Source organism: Meleagris gallopavo, chromosome 11 (genome assembly GCF_905368555.1).
Source record: "Meleagris gallopavo chromosome 11, MGAL_WU_HG_1.1, whole genome shotgun sequence".
NCBI classification, from domain to species: domain Eukaryota; kingdom Metazoa; phylum Chordata; class Aves; order Galliformes; family Phasianidae; genus Meleagris; species Meleagris gallopavo.
The window spans coordinates 2,582,408-2,596,557 of record NC_139414.1 but is presented as its reverse complement, the minus strand read 5'-3'; the positions used below and the strand labels follow the sequence as shown (position 1 = coordinate 2,596,557).

At 37.6% G+C, this 14,150-nt stretch overlaps 1 protein-coding gene across 4 annotated transcripts in view; it reads right to left on the bottom strand.

Annotated features, from left to right (window-relative positions):
- The window catches only part of STAG1 (STAG1 cohesin complex component), a 163,952-nt gene that overhangs the window by 63,382 nt on the left and 86,420 nt on the right, over window positions 1-14,150 (bottom strand). For all 4 annotated transcript variants that reach the window (XM_085232711.1, XM_085232710.1, XM_085232712.1 and 1 more), the window contains 4 exons: window positions 12,652-12,728; window positions 10,354-10,558; window positions 7,464-7,615; window positions 3,628-3,701 (listed from right to left, as the gene is read on the bottom strand). In XM_085232711.1, coding sequence (XP_085088837.1) covers window positions 3,628-3,701; window positions 7,464-7,615; window positions 10,354-10,558; window positions 12,652-12,728 — 508 coding nt within the window. The remainder of the gene's footprint in view (window positions 1-3,627; window positions 3,702-7,463; window positions 7,616-10,353; window positions 10,559-12,651; window positions 12,729-14,150) is intronic.

The following is a 14,150-nucleotide window of genomic DNA, read 5'->3' as shown; positions in this document are numbered from 1 at the left end:
GGTAGAGCTTGTCACCATCCTCACTCACTGACCTACCTAATCACTTCAATATTTTTACATTCAGGTGTGTTTCCATTAATTCAAATAATTCTCACTCTAGCTGACCTCTTAACCTCTTTCTTCTCCTCTTCAAGCAAAATTACGAATCCAAATGCCACAAACCTCTTCTCAATAATAATTTCTGAAACATTATCACCTTCATTTCCTAAAGAGGCTTGAGTCTCCAGGTAGAGATCCAGAGTGTCAGGTAGGAAAAGTTATCTGATGTAACCAAAGGACCCCAAGCAAAGGGGGAGAATGGAATTTGATTACTTGCTTCATCCAGCATACAAAAGCCCTTCTAAGAAAATCTAGGAGAACTGTACATATTTTAACCTTAATTTCTGCCATTTTTTCTTGGTTTTTCTACATTCCAACTGTGACAAGTGATGGAAGAGGCAAAGACACATCTCAGACAGATTTATCAGCTGCTTATTGAGGTAGGGCAGCAGGAAACTGTCTGGAGAGATCACCTAAAGAGTTCAGAGATGGAAATGACTTCAGTCTGATTGGCATTTTCCTGCCTGATTGACACAGAGCACGGCATATTTACTAATAACAAACGACAGCCAAACAACAGGAAAAGGGATTGGGGCCATCTGGCCCTTTGGTAATTTCATCTTTCAGACATCTGTTACTATGAGAAATTGCTTGTGCCATTCCAGCTGGCACTGTTTCACAGTTCCAAATCTCAGCTATAATCAAAGAGTAATGTACAGAGCCACTGTGCTGAAGAAGGGAGTGCCCAGTGCTTTGCAAACACTGGCCTTGCTTATAACTGAGAACCCCATTCTGGTGTTTGTTTTGCCTTTTTTAAAAATCTTTTTGGAAAAGAAACACTGATTTCATTCTAAAGCAGCACCAGAGCCCAAAACCAAAATATAATTTATGAAAGCAATACACTTCAAGCGTCAAGCAAGAGAATAACTGCTATGTAAGAGCAATTGCATTATTCCTGAAGTCTTCAATTCCGTGAAATGTGAATAATGTGTTCTCAAACTTATGCTTAAGGTACAGGTTCACACAGTATGGTGTAACAAAACTGTTATACTACCTGTACATCTGCCTACGTACTTCCAATCTTCACGTTGCTCCAGCTCAATGGGTGCCATACTTTATATGATCTTCCAGACACCAAGGTGAAAACCACAGTTCATTCAGATTGTCTGACATGTCACACAGTGGCAGTATCACATGACTAGAAGATACATTTCAGCTGCCAAATAGGAGCTTTTCCCATTATGTGTCATATCACTGAGAGGAGGCTGCACTGCAGTAACAGCTTATAGCATGCATTTAAGTATTACACAAGTGCTATTAGCAAATCTCTAGGCATGCCACCAGATCACCATCATTGTGCAACATGAAACACACTGCTTCTACCATCTTCCAGACAGAATCACTGTAACTGGTCTGTCTAAGCTCCCAGAAGACAGCTGTGCTATAACCTTTGAAACTGGAAGGTAACAGTCAATCCACAGTGTAGATAAGCTGCATTACAAGCAGAATAAGTCATTAAATAAGCTGCTCCTACCAGGGAATTCTCAAGATTTTAAATGCTGTAAGGGAGAATGTATTAAATAAGTTATTACATCCAAGGCTTTGCACTATGAAAATTGCATTTGTTACAGCGACAGTGAAGAGAAGTTATTTCACCACCTTATAAATTTGATAACTGAAACATTCTGGAAGGATTTTCCGGCAAGCTTAGGAAGAACTCAACTGTCAACAGCTATTTAATCATGCAGCACAGCCAGACAATATCAGGAACATTCATCTTTTCCATAAGAATGCATTCGAGCCTCTCTAGGCAGACAGTGAAAAGCTGATCCTCCATTCAAATAGTTCTCAGGCACTATAAACTTTTACCCCAAGAAAGAAAAAAGAAAAAAAAAAAAAAAAAAGACAGACTGACAGGAAAACAGAAAGAATAAAGCAATTAAAGTACAGCAGTACATGAGAAAAAATTCCCACGTGAGGCATGGAAAACCAGCAGAACAGCCTGAAGTAGCTGGAGAGACACAATAATTTGACAGGCACCAGCCTCCCATTCTGCCACCATCTTTCAGGTAATGGCATTACCAAAAAAGCAGCTTTCACCTTTTTGTAGGAATACCTAACACAAACATTCCTGCTCTTAGTAACATTGCTCCCATGATGCAACTTGGTTTGTCAAGGCAGGCCCACAAAATTTAGGACAAACCATAGCAAACACTGTTAGGAAGTAGGTTGTATTAGTTGTCCAGTAATGATGTTCAGAGAAAAAGTGAATGAAAGAGCCACCTGAGCACATATATTTCATGCTAAGTTGCATCTGAGTATTTTGATTAACGCCAAGAGTATTTAGGACACTGCAACAAAAAGTCTATCATGGATAATTAGGATATGTCAGGTGGAAGCAGGCATGCTTCTCAGGCCCTTGCTGGAGTGGCTGCTCATTGCACCTACTGGTTTTCTCAGTCCATCTGATCAGCAACTGAGGTTACTGAAGAGCAAAGCTGAAGGTAATTTCAGTTAACGTGATTGATCTGCACTGATTTGAAGAACCCCACTGTGCTGCTCCATCACACATTTCTTAGGACAGGCCTCTTCTACGTTTCCTGCATGCTTTTCTTCACAACTACAATTATCCCTCTGCCCACCTTAATTGTATGTTCTTCTTTGTGTGCCAAACCTTTTCTCACTTACATTTTTCATGCTTTCTGCATTTTGTCTGGAAGTTTTCATAGTTGATATTTTAATCCAGAATTTAAATCTAAAAGGTTAATTGCATAGTTAAGCATTGTTGAGTTTTATCTTTTGACTGCAGTAAGCCAATTAACATTTAAAAAGCTGGTTTCATCAACACATCGCAGATGCAAAACAACCCTAAATCTATTTTGAAAGACTAAGGTGCTCTGATAAACCATACTCCAAAATAGCATAGAATAGTCCACATCTACTGCTTTTTCTATTTTCTGTTCACAGGACAGAGCATATCAACTACTGAAAAATAAAAAGCAATGTGATAACATTACAATTACTGGTTGATGCTCTTGTTACAAACATCCAAAACAATAAGCAAACACTACATGCTAATTGGAATTAAAGTTTTTCAGTGCCTTAATGTAGTTTTTAAAGAGGGAAAAAAAAGCCTAAAATAAACTTATAGCTGTGGGTAATGCATATATTATGGAAACATCAGAAATTTGCTGTTTACACTTAAGATACACAAAAGGAAATGGAAGATAGGGGTAACCAGCAACCAAATCTGCCCTGTTATGATACACAGTGGTCATGATTTTTCTTAAGATATGTAATGCTTATGCTCCCACTGCAGACAACTTTTCTCGTTAGGAGACAAGGAGTGAGATGGCATGTCTTCCACAACTCCTTAAAGCTGTTTTACTGAATTAAAATAAAGTTCTGTGGACAGATCTACTGTGCAAATTCTAGGGGGTAACGCTTAAGATTTTCTTCGAGGACTTCAGTTATTTTGATACTGCTTTTGTGACATCTACAACACGAGAAGGAAAATCAGAGAAATTTCTTTGGCATTAGTTATGATTACACATTGCTAGCAAAGCATACTGTAGCACAGTTTCTTACCGGTATCTATGAACAAATATGCCCTTAAAAATAGAGTTCATCATATTTTCGATTTCATCTTGGTTTTCTTGTAGCTGTAAAATAAGTAAATAAAAGATCACTGCTCATTATAATTTAATATTCTGCAATTAGTTACTGGGAAGCATTAGGAGACCACAAAAGAGCACTTAATTAAAGGTATTAGTAGACTAATCATTTTTGACTTTTCCAGCCTATATTGTGTGCATTCACATACATATGTATACAGTACCTTAATGGAAGAAGGTTAACGTTCACTATAAACATCAATGAATTTAGTTTCAAATTAGTCCTTTGAGGTCATTGCCCTTTTTTTGGCTACAAAAATTCAGGCTGTAGACTCCACGTGTTCAGTAATGGCAGCAGTACAGCAGTCAAACAGGCAACTGTGTAAGAATGGCAGCTCAAAAATGAAGCTGGTTAACTTCAGTTATGGACCAGGAAGTCCCCCTTGATAAACTGGATGCCCTACGTAAGGAAAGGACTTCAGCATGTGCTCAGTCTCAAGCATGAGCGTAAGCTGCTGTAACTTCATCACCCACAGCAATCTAATGTCTGAATGAGGAAGCATTCCAGAGTCAGAGCATGGGCACTTAATACTGCTGACACCCAGTCCCAAATCTTACACTGCAGAACAGCCAAACCAAACCACCAAAACAAAACAAAACAGTGCTTTGAGTGGTAAAAATGTTTTGTTTTTTTTTGTTTTTGTTTTGTTTTGTTTTTTTTTTAAATTTCTTAATAGGTCCTCTCTAATATGAATGCACTTATTAAGTATTATGGAAAGATTTCTTTGTGTCAATGGATCCGTTAATAAATCCCTAAAGAATATCTTGGAATCAATTAAAGTATTCTCATACCATCAGGTTTTGTGCAACCTACGTAAAGATGACTTGATGACACCAAAATGCAGCTCTGATAAACAAGATGATACCAATTTTATACAATCAGCTTTTAGAGTAGAGCTGCTACAACACTCAAAGCCACCTTTCCTCAACCAAGGTGTTTTTGAATGTCAAAGCATAATATAACAATGAATGTTAATTAAAAAATCTTCATATTTTCAGTATAAAAACCACAACTGAGCCTTGTAGTACAGACTGCACATATACACAAAATAATACAAACTGTAATCATGGACACATACATTTAACATAGAAAATATCTTCAAGCCAGAGGCACAATTATAATCAGCTGTTTTGACTTCCTGGATAGCATGGGCTCAGAAACACTTTCCCCTTAGGGTTTATATTTTTCAAGCCATGTTTATAAATATTTCTACACTACCTTCCAGATAAGATCTTGTAATATTCAGTAAATGAAGCCTCACAGGTTTCTAAAACACGGGGAGGTGCAGCCCCAATTTTGCAAATGGGAAAACTCAAGTATGGGGAACCTTCTTGACTGAACGATCAAATACCTGAGAAATGAATTAATTTCATAGTACAAAGGATTATATAATAGTAAGGCACTAGTGTAAACAAATGAAACTCAGCGTCAGCATTATTAATGCCCACTTTTGTACGCCCTCCTACAAACATGGAACTTATCACTAAGGTAAGGTTAACTTCTACAGGATTGGGACTGGGACAGTCAGTGAAGATTCCCACCCTGCCCATTGTCTGCAGAATCTTTTATGTTCTAACATTTAAAGATACAATACCCAGGTGTACTTCAGCATCAACATTAGCAACCCTTTCACAAATTTGGATTTTCTCCAACTAATTTTTATAATTTCAGCTTTTCTAGATCACGTATCTGAATTTGAATGCTTAATTCAGAGAGAGAACTGCCTTACAATTCCTGCTCTTACCAATGCAGAAGTAATTTAATATCACCCCTCTCAAATGTAAGCAAAATTAATGGAAACACTTTCTCTGTTGACTCTGCAAGCATTTGGGGAGATTCAAAAACACATGTATGAGAAGTGCAAACTTGACTTACTACTGGCAGCAATTAAAGCACAACTATTTCTGTTTGTAGCAGTTCATGTTACTAATCTCATACAGTTTGAAAATCTCATTGGCAAGCACAGGCCTTCAAGCCCTACTTTCACATCAGATATGTAGAAAATGACACGAGAATGAAACACATCAGAGAAAGCATACCATCTTTTCTACTGCTAATTAATTTCCCACACTGAGATTGCAAACTGCCCATGAATAACTTCAAGAGGATAAACGTATGCTGATGAAGGTGCTTATGAGCTTTTATTATGATGGCATTGCATCAAAAGAATCTACTAAGGAAGTGCTGGCACAGAAATACTACTGTAAATTCAGCACATTTAAGCACAGGAAATAAACAGCATTATGCTATGAATTCTCACACAGGGCCATTATGCCATCTAAACCTAATGATTCCTTTTCATTCCATTTGCCCTCCTATGTTTGTTACCACACACACTCAGTCATCACCCCTCTATGGCTTGCTCCTATGCAATATTTTTCTAAGATTTCAGGAGCAGAGAAAATAGAGACATGTTAAGAGGTAAAGTTTGCCAAACATTTAACCTTATTCTTCATTCAGGCTTTCACTGCCCTGTGCATCAAAGCTTTAAGATCTCCCCAGGGCAATTACGTGCTGCATCTCCAAGTCACTGAAAAGAAATGTTGATGAACAAGGACAAAGGATGTCCACAGGCACTGAGGTAGATATTGAATCTTGGGCCTAAATAGCGACTTGGTCCTCTGGAAAATTCAAGCAACGATCAACAGATGTGGGATAAAAACTGTTTCCCCGCTGTTACAGCCAAGCGACATTGCTTCTGAGATTCTGCTTCTTTAAGACTGACATGCTTCATTTCAAATGTCTGCCTTTCAGTTTCAGCACAAGTGATTCTTGCTTTTATTAATTAACTATTTTCAAGAACTATAAAAATCAAGAGAAAATTGTTCTGTGGATCACAGAGTTTAGATACAACTAAAAATGTGCAATTGTAATTATCCCCCAGACTAAGCCTGTAAAGTCAAGCAATTTAAAGTCAAAAGTTATACCTAAAAGAACCCAAGGTAAATACAGGTGGGGAACCCTGACATCCTTAACTTCCCACTGAGTAAAACAGTGGTGGAAGAAATGCACTCAAAACTAATATATTAAAAATAATAAATTTAAATCTAAGTCATGAGTTCTGCATGGCATCCTTACAGACTTTGGCTGTTTCCACGTTTGCTTTCTGATTCTTATTATTTCTAGTTTTTTTGTTTTGTTTTTGGTTTTTGTTTTTTTTTAAATATAACTCTAAAACTGAATTTCCTAGGATGCATTGTATTTAAGGATGATTACAGCATCCTTCTAATGGTTTTGATCATGTAATGGCAGTGTGATATTTGCTAAAGGTGACTTGAATGTCTCCCTAGCTTCTCTTTCTAGAGTCCAAGTGCTATAGCCCTGACTGGTGTCTTTCAAAAGTAGTTAAAAAAAAAGTGGTGACAACAAGATACTACATAATAATCACAGTGCTTAATGGGAGAAATGGGCAGCACAGCGATGGACTACAAGAGACTCTTTTTAAAACCATCCTGCACAACTGCAGTAGGTTACTATATACAACTGAGACAGGTTTTCTCCCCACCTGGTCACGTACATGAGACAGAGAATAGAAATTATCTTGTGTAAGCAGGACAGCACACAAACTCAACTGTACATGGAGATATAAAATTTAGAAGTATGGCCCTTGTAGCATGCTTGAGATCACACAAACGCCATAGCAGAACTAATCCCTCATTTCTCACAACTGAAGTCACAAATCAGCCCAGACCTCGTGCTGGAGGGAATACCCATGAGCCAGGAAACAAAACAACATCTTTCCAACTTGCCTCTTTTCTTTTCTGAAGCAGCAGCTCCAATCTTTCATTAGCTCTTTTGCCAATCATTTTGTTTCTCTCAGCTTCGTACTGCCTCTGTGTATTATCCTGATGAATGCTCAGGTTTAAGGCAACATTCACAAGAGCAGTCATAAGCTTCATAGCTGCAAAAGCAAAAGACAGAATATGACTCTTAACCTGCAGTCAGAGCTCTAAAATATTGCCTCAAGCAGATCCATACTCACAGAAAATAACCATCCTGACCCTGATACAGAACCATCTGGATAGGCACTTCCCACCCAAGCAATACCCGGGTCACTCGGCTGACCTAAAGATCAGAAATCAGAGTATATGTACCAAATTGAGCTCCAGGCAATGTTATTTACCCTTTTTCTGCAAGTTCAAAGTGCATAATATCATAGAGCAAGAATATGAATCCATGGATCAGTGTATACCGTGAACCCAGTTACTGTGGGTTACAGGCATTTCTCTACTGAGAAGTATCATTACAGATGCCTCCACATGAAGTGTAACTCTTAACCAGTGAGTAACTCTTAGACACTGAGAATTAATGAATTTACAGGGACCACAGCAATGCATCTCTGACAGATAATCCGACCCTGCTTTAAAGGCAAGTGTATGATTGTATAAAAATATTATTAGAACTTCAAGTGCCCTTTTATTCACAGTTGCAAACCTTCTGGATACAATATCGTTAACACATTTCCGTCTTAATTCAGTTTTAAAAAATACATTAGCAAGTGTCTTTCCCATGTTCTTTGTGGTTACATCACAGTTTACAACACTGAAAACAGAAAAACAAAATTAACAATTGCACTCTCTCAGGCTAAATATGCAGCACAGTCCTCAAGATCAACAAGCAATTACACAAATGGAGAAGTGAAACTGTTCTTATGGTTAACTCTCTCATCCACTGCTTAAAACCTGTAAGTCTAGAAGTACCCATACAAACTTCTTACCTTAGTTTCTTGCTATAATGAATCATTTCTCATTCAAATTGGCTAGCACAAGGAAAATTGAAAACAAAGACCTCAGAAAGTATAAATGAAATTCTGAAAGATTTTCGTAATTTCTTATCAAGACTGAGCTTCACAGTACCACGATGACCTGTTCTTTGCAGGATAGCAGTATAATCTAACATGCAAAAACTAGCCTAAGGGAAATTTGTAGAATCAAAACAAAGCTCCCATAGCTTGATAATACATAAAAACGAGTAAGTGTATGGCACATTAATTGATCATGCCTCTCATGCAAGAAGCCAGCACTGCCTTAAATAACTGAAGCCAGTTGTGATAAACACAGGCCTTGGCATTTGCTCATCCCCGCTCGCAGTTTCTGGTTACAGAACAGCAACTACTTCTTCTACACAGCATGGTTCTTGGGTAACATCTCTAATGTATGCTGCCATTTCCTCTTTCCAATCAAACCTCTCACACTTTTCAAACATTTGCCCACATAAGGATGAACCAACCAGTTTAAGAGACTAAGACTATTGGAGCTGTTCCAGAAGTAATGCCTCATTTTATTGTGTTGCCCAAGGCATCAGAGGTAGGCATTGGTGGTGCGGCAGCAGAAGCTGAGCCTTCCCATCAGTATCCCACTACATGTTGTTGCTGTGTGACAGGCAGCAGCAGAGAGGCAGTCTGACAGAATGGAGCCTGACACCGAAGTGTGTACAGAGGAGTGGAAGTGAATTCCTCCATGTGGAAAAAATGGCACTCAGTGACATTCATTGACACTGGCTGAATGATTCTGGAGACCAAAGAGTGGATGTAACACAGCGAAGTAGTGGGTGGTGTGTTTAAGCAATGGCTGCAGTGACAGTGAGTCACCTTCACTGGTGCACATTTGCACGAGTGTGGTATGCAGCTCTTGTTCATCACTCGCAAAAATGCACAGCTAATGGTGGTGACTATGTTGAAAAACTGTGTTTTGTAGTTGAGAATTTGCTCTACCAAATAGCGTTACCGAGCTCTTTGTATTCATTATAGTTTCCACGGAAATACACAGGAGGCATTACTTTCAGAGTACATCATATTCCGAGCATATATTAGCATTATTCTCTCTCTCTCTCTCTCTCTCTCTCTCTCTCTCTCTTGCTAGTAGCAAGTCAAGATCAGTGTCCATTATCAGCCAGATGAATCTCAGATTAAATAAGTGGCACAGATTTTCAGCAGTGTTCCAAGAAGATGCATTTCAGCATGAGATCGGTAGAAAGACACCACCCGATACAACTAGTTTTAGATATCCGTATCTAAGCTAGGAATTGTAGTATTAATTTACAAATGGTGAAATACAGCTACTTCTACACAGCAATTCATCCATGTTATCAGAGATTTCTAACATACTTCAGATGAAATACACTTATAAAGCCTATTTCTGTCTAATAATATAACCAGTCTGACTCAGATGTAGGCAGATGTGTTGAAAAGTGCAGGATGGCCAGAGGTAGAAACCAGTGAGATACAGAATTTTGGTCCAATATTCCCAACATTATGTTTCTCCAGAGTGAAGGCACAGAATTTTATTGACACTTAAAATCAGTTTGCACTCTGAAATGAGAAATTACTAAGGCATACAACAAATGATTAATAAATACAAGACACGAGTATGCCACTTCTGATTCAAAGGATTCACTAGAGTCCCCTGGATTTGACAGGAACCTGTGAGGCTGATATATTCTCTTTTAAAAAGAAAAGTGTATACTAAGTACAGTTACGATGCACATGGTGCTTGGATTTGATCAAGCCTTCCAGAGTTCTCAGTGCTTGTCAAATTCTACCTGTATCAAAATTAGCAGTAATTCTCAATTAGCAGTAATTAGTATAACTGAACAGTTAATAGCTTCTTTGAAAACACCCCTTAGCACCATTTCACTTACCAGCTAATGTACTGGTGTGCCTGAAAGCGCGGACCTGGGAATCTGACAAACCAGTCAGAAGAGAGATGACCGTGTCCATCATGTACTCATCATAGATGATGCTATATTGACACTGTCGAATGAGCACCCCAATGAACTCACAAAAATTGGATCGAAACTTCTTCCACTGTGGCCCAGGCATGGTAAGGGGGTAATCACCACTGTCCTGAAGAACGAGAAAATGAATACTCTCAGTGAGCATGGACCAAGTTTCTAAGCTACACAGTGTATTTTTCTCCCAGACAATGCAGAACAAACAACAACTAATAATTCTTCGATAAATAAAGAACCTTGTAGGCGTGAAATCACTTTTTAAGAGATTTGATTATAACTGTGCTATGCTTGCTTTGTTAGCTATACATAGTCCAAATATGCATCCAGACAATTCTTTTCCTTATGTCCTGAGTTAGGAAAAGGAGGCAAAGGATGACAAAGGAAAATTTCAAAGTATCTAAGGTCGAAACCTAAAGAAAGTCTTGTGTGACTGAACATTTGTACCGTTCTCCACCCTCCACCTCCACCCCAGGTGGAATATTCTAATCTGGCTGCCTCTCCCCACATAATATGCTTTACTCAAGTTTGCAGCTGAGATCTTATCAGAAACTAAATATTGCCCTTTTTTGATCTTACAAACTTTTCCTTTTTCTTGTGGTTAAACCTACCGTCTGAGAGATGCAATAGATTTTTTTCCTGCTTAACTTCTTTCCAAGATTAATTTCACAATACTGCATCTCAGTGAGACTGCCCCTCCTATTAGAAAATTCATAAACTTCTTGGTCACCTGATTTGTAAGTCAATTCCAGATTTATTCAAAATGTTAAGGTACTAATGTTCCAACCTGGATCTCTCCCCAAAAATAGGAAGTCAGCAGCAGCAAAGTTAAAACCATCTCTAGTTATTAATTCTGTGTTTTCATGAAGAACAAGCAGTTCTGTTATCCAGCCAGGCAAAGCCAGTAACTTAAGCAGAGAGGACTTGCAATCAAATACCCTTTAGCTTGAACTTAACAGAAGATGCTCCACTCCAGCAAAAACAAAACAAAACCAACAAAAAAAAAAGCACAAACTGAACTCAAACTCGATACTGTGATATTACAATCATACTAAAATGGTTACAGTTGCAAAGAAAAAAGTACACAAATATTAGAAAAATACAATTGTAAGGTTGTCTTACTGATCCTATTTCTATCACTGCAATGCTAAGAGACAACAAGTAGCATTGAATGCCTATCTTAAGAGAAATGAGTTCTGTTTCAAAACAAACAAACAAAATTAATCAGAGGTACCACACTCCCTAATTTGAAAATTTCAAAGCTCAAAATCATTAAGATTTGGAACATTTTTCTTTTGGCAGAAGATTTGTTACAAACAAAATGCTCAGAACTTTTGAACTATTTGCGTAACACTGCTACAAAACATAACTTTCATGTCAACTTACTATTTGGTTTAAACTGCCAATTCAAATGAACAAAATATTAATTTGCACACAGAAATTGTGCAAACGCCAAGCCTACAGTCCTGTCTCAGGAATGCAGAGTTCTTCATTGTAGGGTGGCAGTTTCAAGCCGTGAGCTACAGCATCCAGCATAGCAGCACAAATATAGGTGGGGTGAGAAAGCTTTCCACAGTTCTTCTACTGCCTCCTCTTATTAATCTCTGTGGTACAGTCAGCTCTAATATCTAGGATGTGGATAGATGGACCCAAGGCAGCTTTCGTACAGACAGACTTGGCTAGGCTCTCTTACAGTATGAGATGGGAGTTCCATGACTTTTTGTGATAGTACAACTAAGCCTTTCAACACATCACATAACAAACTTTTCACTATTGTTATTTCAGCATCCAAGTCCTACTCAATCCACAACACTGACTTTTCAAGATAAGTAACTGTAACTACCCTTTCAATTTATTTTATTGTTTTTGTTTTTCCATTATTATTATGTGATTATTATTCTTTCTACATCTAATATTGGCCCACCAATTTTCATCCTGCAGTCTAAACTGCTGCTTTGCCTGTTGGTGCAATTTCTTATACAGAAACATTGCTTACCACTGGCTTTCTTGCCTGCTGCATTTTTGGTTTACAACCAAAGCATACTATAACATATTTCATAATGCTTAAAGCTATTTGATGTTTGTACACTATTTGCAGACATAATGCTTAAAGCTATTTGATTTAGAGTGATTTTAGAGTGAAATAGAGTTTGTACACTATTTGCAGAATACATACTAAAACTACTGTATAATATCTGTATACCATACCTCATCAAATTCTTCTGTCATTTTCCTTATTATTTCTGCATTTTGCATGTTCCTGAACATTTCAATTCTTACAGTACCTGTAGTGTAGTAAAGGAACAAAAGAAATTAACACAACTCATGTTTTTATATAAAAATATCAATATCAAAGTCTTTCTGCTAAACGTACAGCTCAATAACACACATGAAAGACCATATAATGCAATGGTAGTAGAAACACTTTGAACAAGTGTTCTTTTGAAGAAACAGGTATAACGATCTGAATAGAAATTAGTGAAATTTACTCTACAAAAATCGAGTGTGTGTGATACAGCAGCAACTAAAAACTAATGCAGGACTCATATCATGTATGCAGTCAACAAATGGTTTTAATTGTGTCTGTAAAATCAAATTAAGTCTGTCTTTCAGTTCTAAGGCCATTACTAGTAATCCTCCCCCTTCTGTGATTACAGATATTCCATGATCTCTATTTGGAGAACATGAGTGGTTTTCAGACCGGAGCCAACACAACTGCATCATGTGCCACTGCAGTCAGTAAGGTTCTCGAAAACCAAAGGCTCAAAGGGATCAGCCAAGATGTGGGCCAGCTCAGGGCTAAAAGCAGTATTTGCATCCACATTTCTCCTTCACGTGGATTATGTCGTTCTCCCATTACCTGAACAATTAAATTGTTAGCGTTGACTTCATGTTGTAAATTGCACAGTGAAAGCAAAAATTGAAAATATGACAACACAATGGCAATTAATGAAAGTTCTTGTGACTTGATCCTAAATTCAATCAGAATAAACAAATAAAGTACCTTTACATCACACCACTGCCTTAGTAACTAAACATTGTCTGAATCTCCAACCACGTATCAGAAATCAACATATGGAACTTGTATTTTTTGTTACTGTGTGATACATACATATGTATTTTAATTCATCACCATCTTTTTGCCACTTGGCAATCCCCTTTTTGCTAATGGAGGAAATGCATAAAACTTAAGTAAACCACAGAGCTGCAGCCCAACCTTGTTAGCATTACAAAGACTAAAAATTCAACTGGATTAACAGTCACTGCATGGCTTCAAAAATTCAAGCCACAAAACAGCTATAACAAAGGTAAGTATAAGTATACCAACAGTTATGGGAGTGTTTTAATTCCACTATTTTCTTTTCCTTGAAAAACAAGCATTAGAAACACACAGATTTCAAAATATGCAAGCACAGTTAGAGCTCACCCATCTTCGACATCTTTGCTAGGACGCTATTTCAGAACGCAGTTTAAGTCCTGATTTCTTGTAATGGCAGTGTTTCTTCACGAAGTAATATTTACTTATCCATTTCATACTAGGTTACACTGTCGGCCTCAGTTCTAAAAACAGTGATTTATGTTTGTGTATGGCAATCTCCATATTTTGAACAAGCAATTAGTTACATAATATACTAATATGAAACGAAAACCCAAAAGAATAACGCACGACAGAACGCTGTTTTATCAGCTTCAAACTCATCTCTAAG